Source organism: Salvelinus alpinus, chromosome 2 (genome assembly GCF_045679555.1).
Source record: "Salvelinus alpinus chromosome 2, SLU_Salpinus.1, whole genome shotgun sequence".
NCBI classification, from domain to species: Eukaryota; Metazoa; Chordata; class Actinopteri; order Salmoniformes; family Salmonidae; genus Salvelinus; species Salvelinus alpinus.
The window spans coordinates 81,901,919-81,925,356 of record NC_092087.1 but is presented as its reverse complement, the minus strand read 5'-3'; the positions used below and the strand labels follow the sequence as shown (position 1 = coordinate 81,925,356).

Below are 23,438 nucleotides of genomic sequence, written 5' to 3'. Positions count from 1 at the left end.
ATTCACACACACACACCCCTCATCCCTCCCTCCTGCTGCTGTTGTTGAAGGACAGGAGGGACAACAGGAGAGATTGGAGAAGTTTCCACTCCACTTCGCCACTCTCATCCCCCCATTCTCTACTAATATCGCCCTCCTTCCTTCTCCCTCCATCGTGTTGTTTTGACGGAGTGGTGGAGGAGGTCTGTCCCCTGATATCTGAAGAGAAGTTGACTTACAGTAATTTTCAGCAACTCTCCCACTCTTCATGCTTGCACTTGTCTTTGAACATAGCGTACATACCTTACACTGTATGTTATATTCAGAAATCTACCCATATCGTGTATCAATGGCATGGAAAGGAATTCAAGCAGTCAGCTAACACACCGCAAACCATGCAACACAGTTTCTCCCATTCGATACTGTACTACTGCCACACACAGCTGTCTGGGTAGCCCGAGGGCAAAGCCTTAGTATCCAGCAGAAACTATCAGCAGTGTGAAGAAGGGGAGGCGTCACACACACATACACATGTATGGATACATACACACTTATGCGCACACACACACACACACACACACACACACACACACACACACACACACACACACACACACACACACACACACACACACACACACACACACACACACACACACACACACACACACACACACACACACACACACACACACACACACACACACTACACACTGTGTTCTGTCATGGAGATGATAGGGCTGTTGTGGAGACGAACTCTCACTGCTTCTGCCTCTCTGGCTGTCTAACAATGTTTAGTTCTGTTCACTCAGCACAAAGACTGAACAGCTGTGGGGTTGATAGAGAAATACAAGTCCATCCATTACAGACCCATTGAATTGAATGGGAATGGCTGTTCTAGTAATTGTATTTCTATGGCTGGGATTCAAGAAGGAACATGTGGCTAAAGAGGTGTTTGTATGTCTGTGGAGGTCTGTAGAGATCTGAATGTTTTGGTGAATGAAGACGTTTACTCTAAGTGTTTACCGTAAGTTAGAGAGGGAGAAAGGTAGAGGGCTGGAGAGGAGTAAATCCATTACAGATGTAGGATCTTCCTTTGAGCCAGTTTTCTACACCCAAAAAATAATCCTGCAGCAACAGGAAATATCATTATAGTTAATGGACATTTTTGTAGGTGTTGATAAAGTAGAAATTACAAACTTCCGAAGCTTTTTTAAACCTCAAATACAATACAAGTTTGACATTTCCTGCATTGCAAGAAAGTTATTCTGCAGGAGGTGATCAAATTAAGATCCTACATCTGTATACACTTGAAACTCTCTATGTAAGTGCCTCTATGATTCAATAAAGCTGCCGTTCTATTATGAAGGTCCAGCGAAGGTGTCCTCAACACAGGTCACATAAAAGCCTCAACCTTTAAGACCTAAGCCTTCTGAGGTCTGAAGCTGACCATGAGATCTGACCAGAAAAAAACTCTGAGTTACGCTTCAACCAAGGCCCAGAGTTTTTCCTTGTTAGGGGTATATTCATTAGTGCTCACCATAGCTAACCGTACCATAAGGTTCATTAACAGAAAACGTTTTGCAATGAAAACGAGAGTTTCGATTGGAAAAAATCAGATAGGTCCCTCCCTGTTTCGATCCGTTTGCTTTTGTTTGGCTCTGTTTGGTCCCTAGTGAATACACCCCAGTACACGTGCTCACACATGTTACAGTATCACCCTTCATTTAGGCTGCATAGAGTAGTCTGGGTCACCTGGGTTGTCCCATGTAGCTAAGGCCCTGAGGTTATGGATAGCTGGGCTGCCCTCTGTCACAGAGAGAATGATGTATGGCCGTTTATTGCCGTCATTCATTACCCCAAACACAGTCATTACAAGCAACAGTCAACCACAGGGTAGATGGAACATTTAGATCTGAACCCTCCCCGCCGCCGCTTTGACCTCCGCTGGCTGGCTCTTTATGACATCACAGCGGGGTGTAAGCTAATGACAGGCGGAGAGCGGAGGGACGGGGAGAATATGGATCGGAGTGAGAGGCAACCCGGCTGGCCCAGCCCCCAACTCAACTGACTCTGTCCCAATTCCCAAACCCTTGACCCCATGCATTTACCCACAGCAGTTGAACATTGTCAACAGTTTCCCAAACAGAACCAGTTATAGGCCTACATCCAGAAGTACCAGGTTTGGTGACAGAAACACCCTGATTCCAACCTAACAGATAATACACTATATCATATAGATAGCAAGACACAACATGGTGGGGATAGAGTTAAACACAGCCTAACATTCTGCTTGTTGTAGCATTAAAGACACAACATGGTGGGGACAGAGTTAAACACAGCCTAACATTCTGCTTGTTGTAGCATTACAGACACAACATGGTGGGGATAGAGTTAAACACAGCCTAACATTCTGCTTGTTGTAGCATTACAGACACAACATGGTGGGGACAGAGTTAAACACAGCCTAACATTCTGCTTGTTGTAGCATTACAGACACAACATGGTGGGGATAGAGTTAAACACAGCCTAACATTCTGCTTGTTGTAGCATTACAGACACAACATGGTGGGGACAGAGTTAAACACAGCCTAACATTCTGCTTGTTGTAGCATTACAGACACAACATGGTGGGGATAGAGTTAAACACAGCCTAACATTCTGCTTGTTGTAACATTACAGACACAACATGGTGGGGATAGAGTTAAACACAGCCTAACATTCTGCTTGTTGTAGCATTACAGACACAACATGGTGGGGATAGAGTTAAACACAGCCTAACATTCTGCTTGTTGTAGCATTACAGACACAACATGGTGGGGACAGAGTTAAACACAGCCTAACATTCTGCTTGTTGTAGCATTACAGACACAACATGGTGGGGATAGAGTTAAACACAGCCTAACATTCTGCTTGTTGTAGCATTACAGACACAACATGGTGGGGATAGAGTTAAACACAGCCTAACATTCTGCTGGTTGTAGCATTACAGACACAACATGGTGGGGATAGAGTTAAACACAGCCTAACATTCTGCTTGTTGTAGCATTAAAGACACAACATGGTGGGGATAGAGTTAAACACAGCCTAACATTCTGCTGGTTGTAGCATTACAGACACAACATGGTGGGGACAGAGTTAAACACAGCCTAACATTCTGCTGGTTGTAGCATTACAGACACAACATGGTGGGGATAGAGTTAAACACAGCCTAACATTCTGCTTGTTGTACCATTACAGACACAACATGGTGGGGACAGAGTTAAACACAGCCTAACATTCTGCTTGTTGTAGCATTACAGACACAACATGGTGGGGATAGAGTTAAACACGGCCTAACATTCTGCTTGTTGTAGCATTAAAGACACAACATGGTGGGGATAGAGTTAAACACAGCCTAACATTCTGTTTGTTGTAGCATTACAGACACAACATGGTGGGGATAGAGTTAAACACAGCCTAACATTCTGCTTGTTGTAACATTACAGACACAACATGGTGGGGATAGAGTTAAACACAGCCTAACATTCTGCTTGTTGTAGCATTACAGACACAACATGGTGGGGATAGAGTTAAACACAGCCTAACATTCTACTTGTTGTAGCATTACAGACACAACATGGTGGGGATAGAGTTAAACACAGCCTAACATTCTGCTTGTTGTAGCATTACAGACACAACATGGTGGGGATAGAGTTAAACACAGCCTAACATTCTGCTGGTTGTAGCATTACAGACACAACATGGTGGGGACAGAGTTAAACACAGCCTAACATTCTGCTTGTTGTAGCGTTAAAGACACAACATGGTGGGGATAGAGTTAAACACAGCCTGACATTCTGCTTGTTGTAGCATTACAGACACAACATGGTGGGGATAGAGTTAAACACAGCCTAACATTCTGCTTGTTGTAGCATTACAGACACAACATGGTGGGGATAGAGTTAAACACAGCCTGACATTCTGCTTGTTGTAGCATTACAGACACAACATGGTGGGGATAGAGTTAAACACAGCCTAACATTCTGCTTGTTGTAGCATTACAGACACAACATGGTGGGGATAGAGTTAAACACAGCCTGACATTCTGCTTGTTGTAGCATTACAGACACAACATGGTGGGGATAGAGTTAAACACAGCCTAACACTCTGCTTGTTGTAGCATTACAGACACAACATGGTGGGGATAGAGTTAAACACAGCCTAGCATTCTGCTTGTTGTAGCATTACAGACACAACATGGTGGGGACAGAGTTAAACACAGCCTGACATTCTGCTTGTTGTAGCATTACAGACACAACATGGTGGGGACAGAGTTAAACACAGCCTAGCATTCTGCTTGTTGTAGCATTACAGACACAACATGGTGGGGATAGAGTTAAACACAGCCTAACATTCTGCTTGTTGTAGCATTAAAGACACAACATGGTGGGGATAGAGTTAAACACAGCCTAACATTCTGCTTGTTGTAGCATTACAGACACAACATGGTGGGGATAGAGTTAAACACAGCCTAACATTCTGCTTGTTGTAGCATTACAGACACAACATGGTGGGGATAGAGTTAAACACAGCCTAACATTCTGCTTGTTGTAGCATTACAGACACAACATGGTGGGGATAGAGTTAAACACAGCCTAACATTCTGCTTGGTTGTAGCATTACAGACACAACATGGTGGGGATAGAGTTAAACACAGCCTAACATTCTGCTTGTTGTAGCATTACAGACACAACATGGTGGGGATAGAGTTAAACACAGCCTAACATTCTGCTTGTTGTAGCATTACAGACACAACATGGTGGGGATAGAGTTAAACACAGCCTAACATTCTGCTTGTTGTAGCATTACAGACACAACATGGTGGGGATAGAGTTAAACACAGCCTAACATTCTGCTTGTTGTAGCATTACAGACACAACATGGTGGGGATAGAGTTAAACACAGCCTAACATTCTGCTTGTTGTAGCATTACAGACACAACATGGTGGGGATAGAGTTAAACACAGCCTAACATTCTGCTTGTTGTAGCATTACAGACACAACATGGTGGGGATAGAGTTAAACACAGCCTAACATTCTGCTTGTTGTAGCATTACAGACACAACATGGTGGGGACAGAGTTAAACACAGCCTGACATTCTGCTTGTTGTAGCATTACAGACACAACATGGTGGGGACAGAGTTAAACACAGCCTAACATTCTGCTTGTTGTAGCATTACAGACACAACATGGTGGGGATAGAGTTAAACACAGCCTAACATTCTGCTTGTTGTAGCATTACAGACACAACATGGTGGGGATAGAGTTAAACACAGCCTAACATTCTGCTTGTTGTAGCATTACAGACACAACATGGTGGGGACAGAGTTAAACACAGCCTAACATTCTGCTTGTTGTAGCATTACAGACACAACATGGTGGGGATAGAGTTAAACACAGCCTAACATTCTGCTTGTTGTAGCATTACAGACACAACATGGTGGGGATAGAGTTAAACACAGCCTAACATTCTGCTTGTTGTAGCATTACAGACACAACATGGTGGGGATAGAGTTAAACACAGCCTAACATTCTGCTTGTTGTAGCATTACAGACACAACATGGTGGGGATAGAGTTAAACACAGCCTAACATTCTGCTTGTTGTAGCATTACAGACACAACATGGTGGGGATAGAGTTAAACACAGCCTAACATTCTGCTTGTTGTAGCATTACAGACACAACATGGTGGGGATAGAGTTAAACACAGCCTAACATTCTGCTTGTTGTAGCATTACAGACACAACATGGTGGGGATAGAGTTAAACACAGCCTAACATTCTGCTTGTTGTAGCATTACAGACACAACATGGTGGGGATAGAGTTAAACACAGCCTAACATTCTGCTTGCTGTAGCATTACAGACACAACATGGTGGGGACAGAGTTAAACACAGCCTAACATTCTGTTTGTTGTAGCATTACAGACACAACATGGTGGGGACAGAGTTAAACACAGCCTAACATTCTGCTTGTTGTAACATTAAAGACACAACATGGTGGGGATAGAGTTAAACACAGCCTAACATTCTGTTTGTTGTAGCATTACAGACAACATGGTGGGGATAGAGTTAAACACAGCCTAACATTCTGCTTGTTGTAGCATTACAGACACAACATGGTGGGGATAGAGTTAAACACAGCCTAACATTCTGCTTGTTGTAGCATTAAAGACACAACATGGTGGGGACAGAGTTAAACACAGCCTAACATTCTGCTTGTTGTAGCATTAAAGACACAACATGGTGGGGATAGAGTTAAACACAGCCTAACATTCTGTTTGTTGTAGCATTACAGACACAACATGGTGGGGATAGAGTTAAACACAGCCTAACATTCTGCTTGTTGTAGCATTACAGACACAACATGGTGGGGATAGAGTTAAACACAGCCTAACATTCTGTTTGTTGTAGCATTACAGACACAACATGGTGGGGATAGAGTTAAACACAGCCTGACATTCTGCTTGTTGTAGCATTAAAGACACAACATGGTGGGGATAGAGTTAAACACAGCCTAACATTCTGTTTGTTGTAGCATTACAGACACAACATGGTGGGGATAGAGTTAAACACAGCCTAACATTCTGCTGGTTGTAGCATTACAGACACAACATGGTGGGGATAGAGTTAAACACAGCCTAGCATTCTGCTTGTTGTAGCATTACAGACACAACATGGTGGGGATAGAGTTAAACACAGCCTAACATTCTACTTGTTGTAGCATTACAGACACAACATGGTGGGGATAGAGTTAAACACAGCCTAACATTCTGCTTGTTGTAGCATTAAAGACACAACATGGTGGGGACAGAGTTAAACACAGCCTAACATTCTGCTGGTTGTAGCATTAAAGACACAACATGGTGGGGACAGAGTTAAACACAGCCTAACATTCTGCTGGTTGTAGCATTAAAGACACAACATGGTGGGGACAGAGTTAAACACAGCCTAACATTCTGCTGGTTGTAGCATTAAAGACACAACATGGTGGGGACAGAGTTAAACACAGCCTAACATTCTGCTTGTTGTAGCATTAAAGACACAACATGGTGGGGATAGAGTTAAACACAGCCTGACATTCTGCTTGTTGTAGCATTACAGACACAACATGGTGGGGATAGAGTTAAACACAGCCTAACATTCTGCTTGTTGTAACATTACAGACACAACATGGTGGGGACAGAGTTAAACACAGCCTAACATTCTGCTTGTTGTAACATTACAGACACAACATGGTGGGGATAGAGTTAAACACAGCCTGACATTCTGCTTGTTGTAGCATTAAAGACACAACATGGTGGGGATAGAGTTAAACACAGCCTAACATTCTGCTTGTTGTAGCATTACAGACACAACATGGTGGGGATAGAGTTAAACACAGCCTAACATTCTGCTGGTTGTAGCATTACAGACACAACATGGTGGGGACAGAGTTAAACACAGCCTAACATTCTGCTTGTTGTAGCATTACAGACACAACATGGTGGGGATAGAGTTAAACACAGCCTAACATTCTGCTTGTTGTAGCATTACAGACACAACATGGTGGGGACAGAGTTAAACACAGCCTAACATTCTGCTTGTTGTAGCATTAAAGACACAACATGGTGGGGATAGAGTTAAACACAGCCTAACATTCTGCTTGTTGTAGCATTACAGACACAACATGGTGGGGATAGAGTTAAACACAGCCTAACATTCTGCTTGTTGTAGCATTAAAGACACAACATGGTGGGGATAGAGTTAAACACAGCCTAACATTCTGCTTGTTGTAGCATTACAGACACAACATGGTGGGGATAGAGTTAAACACGGCCTAACATTCTGCTTGTTGTAGCATTACAGACACAACATGGTGGGGATAGAGTTAAACACAGCCTAACATTCTGCTTGTTGTAGCATTACAGACACAACATGGTGGGGATAGAGTTAAGAGTTGCTCAATCTGTGCCTGTTGTTCAGTGTGATATTTACAGTAGTGGCCAATGTCAGACGTCTCCTGAAAAAATACATTCCACCAAGACAGGCCCAGCTGGGATGCTATTTTGCAGGTTGCCTTGGAGATGGAGGGGAATGGCAGAGGGAGAGAGAGAGAAAGGGAGGGAAGCGAGGGAGGAAAAAGAAAGAAAGGAAGTTGAACTTTCTTTCATCTCTTGTCACGTCACAAGTGACATCTACTCAACAACCTCTCTCTTTCACTGACATGATAGTGACATATATTCTTCTGAAATCTCTTTCACAGTCCTACTTGTTACTTCTCCTGCCAATGCACAGCACTTTACTGGTCGTGTTAGTGAATAGGAGAAGACAGCCCAAGCTGATTGTTCAAAATAACACAGTGTAAAAAGATCCCTATGCAATGCACACCCAACAACCTTCCACAGAATAAAGGTATTTAAATAATATAATATAAAAAATAAGAATACACACATTTGCTGCCAGTACTCAAACAGTGAGTGAATAGTCTTCTTCTCTTTTCAGGAGACAGCCCAACCCAACCCATGACCTTTCAGTCCTTATCAATATCATGTCAATATCAAACTTGACTGGTCAGTCTGCTCAGTAGTGGTCCATCTTACAACTACACAAAACACGGTCTGACCTGATCTTGACCTCTCACTGCAGATGGGACAATTTAATTATCCCCCTATTATCTGTGGTGAGTGCTATCCAGGATCCTTGAGACGTCCCTACCCTAACCCTTAACCCCTACCGTTATCCTAACCCTAACCCTTAACCCTTACCTAACCCTAACCTTAACCATTTAAATATCAATTTCAATGGGGTAGAGCCATCCCAAGGACTGCAGATATCACAGACCTATTATCTGTCTGTGTCTTCTTTTGTTGACCTTTGACCCCTCACCCCTTCACTCGCCTTATGTCCATTCCGTGCAGTCAAATCCACGGTGAGATTAGATTGGATTAAATGTGTTGGTTGCCATGGTGACGGGCCCCCATCTTGAGTTTTGATGTGAGGCTGCTTCACGTCAAGGTTGTCTGTTATTGGCAGGATCATTTTATAGGTTGTGGGAAAACGTCTGCAGCATTGTCATGTGGATCTGCGGTATTTTAGGTCGTTGTCAATAGCATTGGTTTTGACTGGGATGGATTATTTGTGGCAAAGTATCGCCATCTAGTGTTTGGAATGGGAGGTGACAGTGAGTTGAATACAAGGTAGAGCATTCAGTAAGTTCAGAGCCGTCTGTAGATCATCAGTGGTGAAAAAGTACTCAAATCACATTTTATTTGACACATGTGACGAATACAACAGGTGTAGACCTTACAGTGAAATGCTTACTTACAAGCCCTTAACCAACAACGCATTTTTAAGAAAATACCTAAAAAAGTAAGAGATAAGATTAACAAATAATTAAAGAGCAGCAGTAAATAACAATAGTGGAGCTATATACAGGGGGTACCGGTACAGAGTCAATGTGCGGGGGCACCGGTGTCGAGGTAATTGAGGTAATATGTACATGTAGGTAAAGTTATTAAAGTGACTATGCGTAGATAATAACAGAGTGCAGCAGCAGTGTAAAAGGGGGGGCAATGCAAATAGTCTGGGTAGCCATTTGATTCGATGTACAGGAGTCTTATGGCTTGGGGTAGAAGCTGTTTAGAAGCCTCTTGGGCCTAGACTTGGTGCTCCGGTACCGCTTGCCGTGCGGTAGCAGAGAGAACAGTCCATGACTAGGGTGGCTGGAGTCTTTGACACTTTTTGACAATCTGTAGTGCCTTGTGGTCGGAGGTCGAGCAGTTGCCATACCAGGCAGTGATGCAACCCGTCAGGATGCTCTCGATGGTGCAGCTGTAAAACCTTTTGAGGATCTGAGGACACATGCCAAATCTTTGAGGGCACTATGGTGTTGATCGTTGAGCTGTACTCAATGAATAGCATTCTCACATAGGTGTTCCTGTGGTCCAGGTGTGAAAGGGCAGTGTGGAGTGCAATAGAGATTGCATCATCTGTGGATCTGTTGGGGTTGTATGCAAATTGGAGTGGGTCTAGGGATTCTGGGATAATGATGTTGATGTGAGCCATGACCAGCCTTTCAAAGCATTTCATGGCTACAGACGTGAGTGCTACGGGTAGGTAGTCATTTAGGCAGGTTACTTTAGTGTTCTTGGGCACAGGGACTATGGTGGTCTGCTTGAAACATGTTGGTATTACAAACTTAGACAGGGAAAGGTTGAAAATGCCAGTGAAGACACTTGCCAGTTGGTCAGCGCATGCTTGGAGTACAGGTCCTGGTAATCCGTCTGGCCCCGCAGCCTTGTGAATGTTGACCTGTTTAAAGGTCTTACTCACATCGACTGCGGAGAGCGTGATCACACAGTCATCCGGAACAGCTGATGCTCTCATGCATGTTTCAGTGTTACTTGCCTCGAAGCAAGCATAGAAGTTATTTAGCTCGTCTGGTAGGTTCCTGTCACTGGGCAGCTCTCGGCTGTGCTTCCCTTTGTAGTCTGTAATAGTTTGTAAGCCCTGCCACATCCGACAAGCGTCGGAACCAGTGTAGTACGATTCGACCTTAGTCCTGTTTTGACGCTTTGCCTGTTTGAGTGTTCGTCGGGAGGCATAGCGGGATTTCTTATAAGCTTCCGGGTTAGAGTCCCGCTCCTTGAAAGCTGCAGCTCTACCCTTTAGCTCAGTGTGAATGTTGCCTGTAATCTGGTCATACTTGAGTAGAAGTAAAGATACCTTAATTGAAAATAAAAGTCACCCAGTAAAATACTACTTGAGTAAAAGTCTAAAAGTATTTAGTTTTAAATATGTTGCTAAAATATACTTAAGTATCAAAAGTTAAAGTATAAACCATTTCAAATTCCTTAGATTAAATAAACCAGACGGTACAATTTTCTTGTTTTTTTATTTTATTTACAGATAGCCAGGGGCACACTCCAACACTCTGACATAATTTACAAACAAACCATTTGTGTTTAGTGAGTTCACCAGATCAGAGGCAGTAGGGATGACCAGGCATGTTTTCTTGATAAGTGCAGGAATCGGACCATTTTCCTGTGCTGTTAAGCATTCAACGAGTACCTTTGCCTGTCAGGGAAAATGTATGGAGTAAAAAGTACACTATTTGTAGTGAAGTAAAAGTAATAAGTTAAATATAAATAGCTAAGTAAAGATATCCCCCCAAAATACTTAAGTAGTACTTTAAAGTACTTTTACTTAAATAATTTACACCACTGGATAACTGGTGGGAGGCTGGTGGGAGGAGCTATAGGAGGACACTCTCATTGTACTGTCCGGAATGTAAAAAATGGAACGTGGTCAAACATGTGGTTTCTGTATGCCTGATCTGTTAGATACAGTTCTATTTATTCCATTCCAGACATTACATGAGCCTGTCCTCCTATAGAGGACGTGCAGAGACTTAGGGAGGAGTTGGGGAGGATGGTGGATGAAATGGTTACCAATCAGAAACACAAGCATAGACAGATGTGTCGGGAGAAGGGAGAAGAAGAGTGGGAGCTTCAGAACTTCAGGGAACAGTTAGAAAGACTGAAAAACAACATGAAAAAGACAGAGAAGAGAGGGAACAGGAACGAGAAGGAAGGAAAGGAGTTTGTGAAGGGGACAGGAAAGGGGGATGAGGAAAAGAGATTCCAGAGGGAAGCACGGAGGGAGGGTTTGACATGGGTCAACAGTTTAAGGGAATGATGCAGAAGTTGGGGAATATGGGGAATATCAGGACAAAGAGGAGAGGAGCTTGGAGGAAAGGAAAATGTGATATAAAGGGTGCTGGAAATGATCTATAGATTCTAACTATTGGCTACATTAATTTAATACTTTATTTTTTATGGATGACATTCTATGATGCATTTTAAACAAATCAATGAATGTTGATGATATTGTGTGTGTCAGGTTGTTGCATGATTAACTGTTGATATTTGTTACTAATTCATCATAGCACTAGAGAATAAACAAATAACTTTACCACGTATCATTTATGCATTATTCATATGCTTACCATGCTGAACTTATGACAAAACAATACTGCATATCCATAATAACTTATAAATAAAGATGCAAATAATCATAGAAACAGAAATTGTAGCTACTCTCAGTGCTTGCCTTGCCCCTCTGACCTGTACATTTTTATTTGACCATTATTTAAAACTAGGCAAATCAGTAAGTAAGAACTAGGCAAGTCAGCAAGTAAGAACAAATTCTTATTTACAATGACGGCCTACACGGCCGGATGTGATGCAGCCTTGATTCGAACCAGGTACTGCAGTGACGCCTCTTGCACTGAGATGCAGTGTCCTAGACCACCGCACCACTCCAATTAAAACTTGTTGAATTATTAATGAATATGATTTGTTTGTTTAGGATTCTTGGTAATGAATAGTTTGTATGTATGCTTGTTTCCATGTGACTATTCCTCTTTTGTTTGTTGATATTTGTTAATAAAAAAATAAAAAATAAAAAGACTACCGCGCCACTCCGGATCCTACATACCGCACATGCGCAGTGCACCGCCGGCCTCTGTAGCGATGCAAAGATGGCGTCCTCCGTGGTTGTCTGCACTGCGCGTTTACTCAACTTTGTAGGAGTGTCTTCTGGCCATCGTCGGGCTTGCTCGCTGCTTGCCTCGGCGAGACATGGAGAAGCCTGTGTCACGGAGATGTTGGGGACACAACGGTGCAGGATAGGGGGCAACTTTGGCTGTTTGAGACCTGGAAATGCAGTGACATTGAGACTCACAGGTGAGAAATGAAGGACTGTCTGGAGTTGGTGTCAGTGAACCTAGGTAGTAGTTTGGTTGCTATAGAAAGATATTTGTTTTGTCAATCTTTCTGTAAATGTCGTTTTTGTGTTTTCATGTCGCGATCAGACATTAGACACTCTTGGTCGGTACAGTAGCTGGACGTGCATGATGTAACTGTGCTCAGTCAATGGTCAAGCACAATATGTACATGACACAATCTACCGTGTCTGCACTGGTAGTTAATTAACTACAAACTAGCTAGTCCGTACAGTTGGCTAGCTAGTACAGTACACTTCGAAATGCATTATTCTCATTTTTTGTCTAGCTAGTTAGCAATGTCTAACACAGACATGCTAAACACCATTACCCAGAATGCTTTGCTTCAATACAGACAGAAGTTATGGCTCTTTGACGCAGCTCATATCTCCTCCTCTCCACAGGACTGAGGCCCCCCCATGTTGTCAGCAGTAGTCACTCCTTCCACACTAGCTGCTCCTCAGCTAACAAACAGGACTTGTATGATGTTCTGGGGGTGCCTCGCACGGCCACTCAGAAAGAGATCAAGAAAGCCTACTATCAGGTGAGAGGCTTGTCTATTAGGAGAGCCTGCAGCTGTGGCTCTGTTGCTGTGTGGGTTGTTATTGCAGAAATATAGGCCTAGACTGTTGTCATTATGGAGTTCTACACGTATGGAGTTCTCGAATGTTCATAAAAATTGATTCAAACTTCAGTTGTAAACATTGAAATAGTACATGGCCTTGTCCAGTGAAATCAGCTGGGTAGGCTATATAATACCATTTGGTCGATCCTATTCCAGATGGCTAAGAAGTACCACCCAGACACCAACCAGGATGACCCTCAGGCCAAGGAGAAGTTTGCCAAGCTGGCAGAAGCCTACGAGGTAGGCATTCAATTGGTCCCTGGCCTAATTCTACAAATTCAAGTCCTGCATGTTTTCAACTGGCCAAGAATTACATTTCCAATATATCAAAACGATCTGCCAAGCCAGGCATAGGATCCGATGAGGAGCTGATCCTAGATCTGTACCTATTTCAGCAACTTCTAGTCTCTTCTATATTATCTGTAGATTGACAGTGAGACACAACCCCTTAGCAATGACTGGGATATTGTTCCTGATGTTGTTCCTGATATTGTTCCTGATGTTGTTCCCCCAAGGTGCTGAGTGACGAGGTCAAGAGGAAGCAGTATGACACGTACGGGGCGGCAGGCTTCGACCCCGGCCAGGCGGGAGGGGGGGCGGGGGGCCAGCAGTACTGGAGGGCCGGGGGGGCCAGCGTCGACCCAGAGGAAATGTTCAGGAAGATCTTCGGGGAGTTCACAGGAGCGCAGGGTTTCGGAGACTTCAACAGCATGTTTGAACAGAGGCCAGAGGTGCGGTTATAACATGTTATAACAGATCAATAACCCGGTTATAACAAGTTTCATGATTCGGCATAGAATTAGAAATGGTAGAATGTACAGGTTCTAATTAACAGCAATGTTACATGGTTTCATGTGAATGTTTAGAGCTTGCTTAGTTATTCATATTCAGCCATATGTTTTAATCTAACTCTTTCTCCCTCTCTCTCGCACCTTATTACCTCCCCCTTTTTCTCCCACTATACCTCCATCTCTTTACCCTTTTCTCTCTCTCCCTTTTCCTGTCTCTCTCTGTTCCCTCCCTCTCTCTCTCAGTTTGTGATGGAGCTGACGTTCACCCAGGCAGCTAAGGGAGTGAACAAGGAGATGACAGTGAACCTGGACGATGCGTGTCAGAGATGTGATGGTAAAGGTAGCGAGCCAGGAACCAAGGTCCAGCACTGTCACTACTGTAACGGCACCGGCATGGTGAGTGGTGTCAACCAACTGTCACCGTCAGGGACCAGGGCCTGTATTCCCAAAGCCTCACACAATGATTTATTATGATTTAAAAGGCGAAACTGCTCCTAGATCAGAACTGCTACTTTGAGTACAGGCCCTGATGTTTTACATGGTTGTCTCCACGGTGACCGTATCGCTTTTATAAAACAGAAATCTCAGGGAGGCAGTAGCCATTATAAATTCACTATCTACTCAATTTACTTCAGGGCTTAACTTCTTTGGTCCACACTCCCATAACTTATTAAGGCACCTTTATTATCATTATACTGTAGTAATGTTAAAAATGTGTGATAATCATAATGTTGGTCTCTGTGCTGCCCCCTGTAGGAGTCTATAAACACCGGTCCCTTCATGATGCGCTCTACGTGTCGACGCTGTGGTGGGCGGGGCTCCATCATGACCACGCCCTGTGTGATGTGTCGCGGATCGGGACAGACCAAACAGAGACAGACCGTCACCGTGCCTGTGCCCGCAGGTGAGAGAGAGACACTGACTGACTGTGTGTGTCTCTGGTTGGGCCATGATACAAGGAGACAATTGTTCAATGATGTGATAAAAATGCAGATTGACTTCAGACATGGACTGATGTTTTATATTGTCTTGCAGGAGTAGACAATGGACAGACTGTACGAATGCCAGTGGGGAAGAAGGAAATCCACATCACATTTAGAGTAAGTGTGGACAGCATTTAGCTCGTTGTTTACCCTACCCTTCAATGAGCTCCCAGACATCAGTTACACGACTGTATGCTGTTGCTTTCTCTTTGGGAGTTTGAGTGCGTAGATATCTGAAGTATTATTCATGTCAATCCTTGTTTGATTGATTGAGGTTCTGATGATCCAGCTTTGCTTTGGCTGACCAACCTGAAGCCTTAATGTTCTGTAGACCAATCCAATATAAAAAACATTGGGGAAACAATTGTACTTTTCTCATTTGTGAAACACTTATTATGACACTGTTATATTTGTGATGGTCCGGTATCTCCTCTTCTCTCCAGGTCCAGAGGAGTCCAGTGTTCAGACGTGATGGGATCAACATCCACTCTGATGTCCACATCTCTGTAGCCCAGGCTATTCTGGGGGGCTCTGCCCGGGCACAGGGACTCTACAACACCATAGATATACAGGTGAGAGGGATGGAGAGAGAGAGGGAGGGGGAGTTAGATCTCTGTAGGCCAGGCTATACTGGGGGGCTCTGCTAGAGCACAGGGACTCTACAACACCATAGACACACTCACCGGCCAGTTTGTTAGGTACACCACACTGTTCACCAAACTGAATCGCTCCTACAGACAGTGAGTCACGTGGCCGTGGCTTGTTGTATGAAGCAGGCAGACGAGCATCAAGGCATTGATTTTCTGTTCCATTAAACGTTAGAATGGGGCAAAACGAGTGACCTAAGGGACTTTGAGTGTGGTATGATCGTCGGTACCAGGCGCGCCGGATCCAGTATCTCAGAAACGTCCGCCCTCCTGGGCTTTTCACGCATAACAGTGCGACAAACAAAAAACATCCAGTCAGCAGCAGTCTTGTGGGCTGAAACAGCTCGTTGATGAGAGGTCGAAAGGAGAATGGCAAGAATTGTGCAAGCTATCAGGCGTGTCACAAACATACAAATAACGGCGCAGTAGAGCAGTGGTGTGCAGAACGGCATCTTGGAACGCACAACTCAACGATCCTTGTCACTGATGGGCTGTTGCAGCAGACGACCACACCGGGTTCCACTATCAACTAAAACAAGAAAAAGCAGCTCCTGTGGGCATGTGAACACTGGACCCTTGAGGAGTGTAATAACATCACCTGGAACATGACAGCGAGCTCAGTTTAGTTGAGTGGCCTGGACAGTCCCCAGACCTGGACAGTCCCCAGACCTCAACCCAATAGAGCATCTTTGGGATGAGATGGAACGAGATGTTTGCAGCATGAATGTACCGCCAGTCCAATCTGCAGTAACTGCGTAATGCCATCGCGTCAGCATGGACCAACATCCTTGTGGAACGGTTCTGACACATTGTAGAATACCTGTAAAAATTCAGGATGTTCAGGAGGCAAAGGAGGGGTCTGACCCAGTACGAGATGTGTGTACCTAATAAAAGTGTATACAGGTGAGAGGGAGGGAAAAGGGGGCAGGAGGGATGGAAGGAGAGAGAAATAAGTTGTTTTCTGCTCAGGCACAGGGACTATACAACATTATAGACATCCAGGTGAGGGAGGGGGAAAGGAACTGTATCCCTGACTATTGAATTTATCTAGTCGGAAGTTTACATACATTTTTCAACCACTCCACACATTTCTTGTTAACAAACTATAGTTTTGGCAAGTCGATTAGGACATCTACTTTGTGCATGACACAAGTCATTTTTCCAACAATTGTTTACATACAGATTATTTCACTTAAAATTCACTGTATCACAATTCCAGTGGGTCAGAAGTTTACATGCACTAAGTTGACTGCCTTTAAACAGCTTGGAAAATTCAAGAAAATTATGTCATGGCTTTAGAAGCTTCTGATAGGCTAATTTACATAATTTGAGTAAATTGGAGTTGTATCTGTGGATGTATTTCAAGGCCTACCTTCAAACTCAGTGCCTCTTTGCTAGACATCATGGGAACATTTTAAAGAATCAGCCAAGACCTCAGAAAACAATTTGTAGACCTCCACAAGTCTGGTTCATCCTTGGGAGCAATTTCCAAACACCTGAAGGTACCACGTTCATCTGTACAAACAATAGTATGCAAGTATAAACACCATGGGACCATGCAGCCGTCATACCGCTCAGGAAGGAGACGCGTTCTGTCTCCTAGAGATGAACGTACTTTGTTGCGAAAAGTGCAAGTCAATCCCAAACAACAGCAAAGGACCTTGTGAAGATGCTGGAGGAAATGGGTACAAAAGTATCTATATCCACATTAAAATGAGTCCAATATCAACATAACCTGAAAGGCCACTCAGCAAGGAAGAAGCCACTGCTCCAAAAACACCATTAAACTACGACTACGGTTTGCAACTGCACATGGGGACAAAGATTGTACTTTTTGGAGAAAATATAACTTTTTGGCCATAATGACCATTGTTATGTTTGGTAGAAAAGGGGGGAGGCTTGCAAACCAAAGAACACCATCCCAACCGTGAAGCACGGGGGTGGCAGCATCATGTTGTGGGGGTGCTTTGCTGCAGGAGGGACTGGTGCACTTCACAAAATAGATGGCATCATGAGGCAGGAAAACTATGTAGATATATTGAAGCAACGTCTCAAGACATCAGTCAGGAAGTTAAAGCTTGGTTACAAATGGGTCTTCCAAATGGACAATGACCCCAAGCATACTTCCAAAGTTGTGGCAATATGGCTTAACGACAACAAAGTCAAGGTATTGGAGTGGCCAACACCAAGCCTTGACCTCAATCCTATAGAACATTTGTGGGCAGAACTGAAAAAGCGTGTGTGAGAAAGGAGGCCTACAAACCTGACTCAGTTACACCAGCTCTGTCAGGAGGAATGGGCCAAAATTCACTCAAATTATTGTGGGAAGCTTGATGAAGGCTTCCTGAAACGTTTGACCCAACTTAAACAATTTAAAGGCAATGCTACCAAATACTAATTGAGTGTATGTAAACTTCTGACCTACTGGGAATGCGATGAAAGAAATACAATCTGAAATAAATCATTCTCTACTATTATTCTGACATTTCACATTGTTGAAATAAAGTGGTGATCCTAACTGACCTAAGACACAGGGAATTCTTACTAGGACTAAATGTCATAATTTGTGAAAAACAGAGTTTAAATGTATTTGGCTAAGATGTATGTAAACTCCTGATTTCAACTGTATATGAAGTATTTCAATGTTTGGGTGTAATTTTGTTCAGTATGTATTACATTACCACAACCATCTGGATATATGACATTAGATACATGTTACACTGACCTAGTCAATCTGACAACCATCTGGAAATATGACATTAGATACATTACACTGACCTAGTCAATCTGACAACCATCTTGAAATATGACATTAGATACATTACACTGACCTAGTCAATCTGACAACCATCTGGAAATATTACATTAGATACATTACACTGACCTAGTCAATCTGACACCCATCTGGAAATATTACATTAGATACATTACACTGACCTAGTCAATCTGACACCCATCTGGATATATGACATTAGATACATGTTACACTGACCTAGTCAATCTGACACCCATCTGGAAATATGACATTAGATAAATGTTACACTGACCTAGTCAATCTGACACCCATCTGGAAATATGACATTAGATACATGTTACACTGACCTAGTCAATCTGACAACCATCTGGAAATATGACATTAGATACATGTTACACTGACCTAGTCAATCTGACAACCATCTGGAAATATGACATTAGATACATGTTACACTGACCTAGTCAATCTGACAACCATCTGGAAATATGACATTAGATACATGTTACACTGACCTAGTCAATCTGACAACCATCTGGAAATATGACATTAGATACATGTTACACTGACCTAGTCAATCTGACAACCATCTGGAAATATGACATTAGATGCATGTTATATTAACCCTAGTCTTGCTTGTCCAAGCTGAATGGTCTACTTGGCTTGTGTCGATAGACACACTGGCAGATGTGAAAAGAGACTGGATTGACCGAACCACTGCCCTTTGTTTTGTAGATCCCTCCAGGTTGCCAGGCCGACCAGAAGATCCGCCTGCAGGGAAAGGGGATCCAGAGGATGAACAGCTACAGTTATGGAGATCACTACGTTCACATCAAGATCAGAGTACCTAAGTAAGAGAGAGAACACACACACACAGACACGTGCGGGGACACACACTCCCAGAAACACACACACATCAAATCTAGTTTTATTGGTCGCATACACAGATTTGCAGATGTTATCGAAAGGGAAGCAAAATGCTTGTGTTTCTAGCTCCAACAGTGCAGTAATACCTAACAATACAATACTAAAAACATAATACACACACAATCCCATGGGTGACTGTCTGCCGGCGCCATCTTGTGGAGAGTCTGACATTAACACAGACCCATTCACTTAACTCTGACTGTTGTCTAGCTAGCATGGTTTTGTGTGACCGCTGCTTTCACTTCATGGTTAGAATAGAGTGTTATTATCCATCCCTCTTGTCTTCTACCACTGTAGGAAGTTAACTCGTCGACAGCGCTCCCTGCTCCTGAGTTACGCAGAGGAAGAGGCTGACGTGGAGGGGACTGTCAACGGAGTCACTGCTACTACCACAGGTAGGTTGTTTATACCTGGGAATTCTACTATATAGTTCCACATCCAGATCACCTTGTCTTTCTCCTGCCGCTGCTAGCCTGTCCCCTCTCAACAGACACACACATTTTAAATACTTTACTTAATCTATTTAAGTAAATTACAGCAAATAAGGATTCAAACATTTCAAACGCACGCCAAGCACACAAGTGTATACACAAACACGCGTGTTAAAACATGATGCAAACATGGGTCGTATTTTGGCTGATGCATGTAGTACCTGTTTTTGTCCAGGTGGGGGCAGGAGTGGGCAGCGCTCTGAGTTTGGGGCAGGACAGGGCAGAACAGAGGAGAAGAAGAAAGAAGACGAAGAGGAGGAGGGCATCCTTTCCAAAATAAAGAAAATCTTTAGCTGACAGCCACACCTCAGGTAGGACCCCCCAACACCCTTTACACTAGCTGTGTAATGTGTGTTAGTCTGACTAACATGAATACTATACCTTCAGAATACACACACTAACATCTACATTTCTCCAACCTGCGGTGTGGCTGTCCTATTGTACAGTGGTTCCCAAACTGTGGGGTGGGCACCATCTAGGGGTCGTCAGGGAGGGCGCTGGTATACATCACATGAATTTACATTCGACATGGCAAAATGAATAGAATTGCAGGAAAATTAGCTTTAAATCTGCAAAATGTCAGAATATACACACACACACTAACAGATCACTCCTCCAACCTGCGGTGTGGCTGTCCTATTGTAGATAGTATGTAGGTCTAGATATACCTGCTGCTCATTCCTCTGCTTAGGCCTGTTCTATAGTAGATAGTATGTAGGTCTAGATATACCTGCTGCTCATTCCTCTGCTTAGACCTGTTCTATAGTAGATAGTATGTAGGTCTAGATATACCTGCTGCTCATTCCTCTGCTTAGGCCTGTTCTATAGTAGATAATATGTAGGTCTAGATATACCTGCTGCTCATTCCTCTGCTTAGGCCTGTTCTATAGTAGATAATATGTAGGTCTAGATATACCTGCTGCTCATTCCTCTGCTTAGGCCTGTTCTATAGTAGATAATATGTAGGTCTAGATATACCTGCTGCTCATTCCTCTGCTTAGGCCTGTTCTATAGTAGATACTATGTAGGTCTAGATATACCTGCTGCTCATTCCTCTGCTTAGGCCTGTTCTATAGTAGATAATATGTAGGTCTAGATATACCTGCTGCTCATTCCTCTGCTTAGGCCTGTTCTATAGTAGATAATATGTAGGTCTAGATATACCTGCTGCTCATTCCTCTGCTTAGGCCTGTTCTATAGTAGATAATATGTAGGTCTAGATATACCTGCTGCTCATTCCTCTGCTTAGGCCTGTTCTATAGTAGATAATATGTAGGTCTAGATATACCTGCTGCTCATTCCTCTGCTTAGGCCTGTTCTATAGTAGATAATATGTAGGTCTAGATATACCTGCTGCTCATTCCTCTGCTTAGGCCTGTTCTATAGTAGATAATATGTAGGTCTAGATATACCTGCTGCTCATTCCTCTGCTTAGGCCTGTTCTATAGTAGATAATATGTAGGTCTAGATATACCTGCTGCTCATTCCTCTGCTTAGGCCTGTTCTATAGTAGATAATATGTAGGTCTAGATATACCTGCTGCTCATTCCTCTGCTTAGGCCTGTTCTATAGTAGATAATATGTAGGTCTAGATATACCTGCTGCTCATTCCTCTGCTTAGGCCTGTTCTATAGTAGATAATATGTAGGTCTAGATATACCTGCTGCTCATTCCTCTGCTTAGGCCTGTTCTATAGTAGATAATATGTAGGTCTAGATATACCTGCTGCTCATTCCTCTGCTTAGGCCTGTTCTATAGTAGATAATATGTAGGTCTAGATATACCTGCTGCTCATTCCTCTGCTTAGGCCTGTTCTATAGTAGATAATATGTAGGTCTAGATATACCTGCTGCTCATTCCTCTGCTTAGGCCTGTTCTATAGTAGATAATATGTAGGTCTAGATATACCTGCTGCTCATTCCTCTGCTTAGGCCTGTTCTATAGTAGATAATATGTAGGTCTAGATATACCTGCTGCTCATTCCTCTGCTTAGGCCTGTTCTATAGTAGATAATATGTAGGTCTAGATATACCTGCTGCTCATTCCTCTGCATAGACCTGTTCTATAGTAGATAATATGTAGGTCTAGATATACCTGCTGCTCATTCCTCTGCTTAGGCCTGTTCTATAGTAGATAATATGTAGGTCTAGATATACCTGCTGCTCATTCCTCTGCTTAGGCCTGTTCTATAGTAGATAATATGTAGGTCTAGATATACCTGCTGCTCATTCCTCTGCTTAGGCCTGTTCTATAGTAGATAATATGTAGGTCTAGATATACCTGCTGCTCATTCCTCTGCCTAGGCCTGTTCTATAGTAGATAATATGTAGGTCTAGATATACCTGCTGCTCATTCCTCTGCTTAGACCTGTTCTATAGTAGATAATATGTAGGTCTAGATATACCTGCTGCTCATTCCTCTGCCTAGGCCTGTTCTATAGAACCAGACTCACACCTGTAGATGTCTCCCACCAACCCTGACTAATATAGTCACTTTTGGAAGCATTTGTCTGACCTCTTGTTCCCCCCCATTTCCTCCTCCCAGGTAAGAGATCAACAGGACAATAATGGGAGAAGGTAAGCGACTGGCACTCCGTCCCGCTCACTACCCTCCCTCACCTACCGCCTGGATAGAGGGAGGTAGAGAAATTGAGAGAGGGGTTTGGATTCGTTATAAGAACATCCATTTACACGGAACGGGCCACCAAGAAAGCCAAGCCCTGCCACACACTGTTTAGTCCCAAGTGACACAGGTGTTGGGTTGAGAAACTAAAAACGTGTTTTACCTGGAGGGGATTCAAAATGGACGTCAACAAGGAGTACAGGAGAAGATTTGCAAAGAGAAGCAGCGAAGACAATAATTCGAGCAAGCTTTTCACAATGAGTGCGTTTCAGATGCACAGATGATCAGGACCTGTGATCTAGGATCAGTTCCCCCTTGTCCATTCATTTTAATCTGAGTCAAAACTGATCCCAGATCAGCATTCCTACTATGAGACACTTTATGAATATGGGCCCTGATCTTACAATGGCTGGTCTGGAGAAGTGTCTTAGCACCTCAGGAACCACGTCCATAAGATATAGTGGTTGTATAATCTGTGCAGAATGTATTTAAAACACACCCATTGGCATCATGTTGTCTGATAAAGGCTGATGTATTTAGTTTTATTGTCATTATGGTGTTGTATGTGTAACGGGCAACACAGCTGTGCAAGACTTAGTTAATAAAGTATTGAAACTGAAATACAACTTCATCATACATTAAAATGCTGCATTGTGGTAAATGTAGTGATGATCATAGTTGTATCAGTATTCTCTAAACCCTTCTGGACTACAGTATAGGTGGACTGTGTTTATTTGGCAGCAAATGGAAAACCGTAGTAGATATTACATATACAGTACTATAACAATATATACAATAAAGCCACATCAATCTA

General features: G+C 43.1%; 1 protein-coding gene across 2 annotated transcripts; it reads left to right on the top strand.

The window, feature by feature from the left end:
• The first annotated feature begins 12,507 nt into the window (after positions 1-12,507).
• Positions 12,508-23,340, top strand: dnaja3b (DnaJ heat shock protein family (Hsp40) member A3b). Of its 2 annotated transcripts, XM_071389561.1 has the most exons (12): positions 12,508-12,748; positions 13,191-13,330; positions 13,568-13,651; positions 13,927-14,142; positions 14,446-14,598; positions 14,959-15,106; positions 15,238-15,302; positions 15,629-15,757; positions 19,320-19,435; positions 19,809-19,906; positions 20,178-20,313; positions 22,547-23,340. In XM_071389561.1, the coding sequence occupies exons 1-11, from the start codon at positions 12,544-12,546 to the stop codon at positions 20,297-20,299; spliced, it is 1,476 nt and encodes a 491-aa protein (XP_071245662.1). In that variant the 5' UTR covers positions 12,508-12,543; the 3' UTR covers positions 20,300-20,313; positions 22,547-23,340. The 2 variants fall into 2 exon arrangements, with proteins under 2 accessions (XP_071245662.1, XP_071245661.1); XM_071389560.1 differs by lacking the exon at positions 20,178-20,313 and having other exon boundaries at positions 12,511-12,748; positions 22,547-22,706.
• Positions 23,341-23,438: the final 98 nt, after the last annotated feature.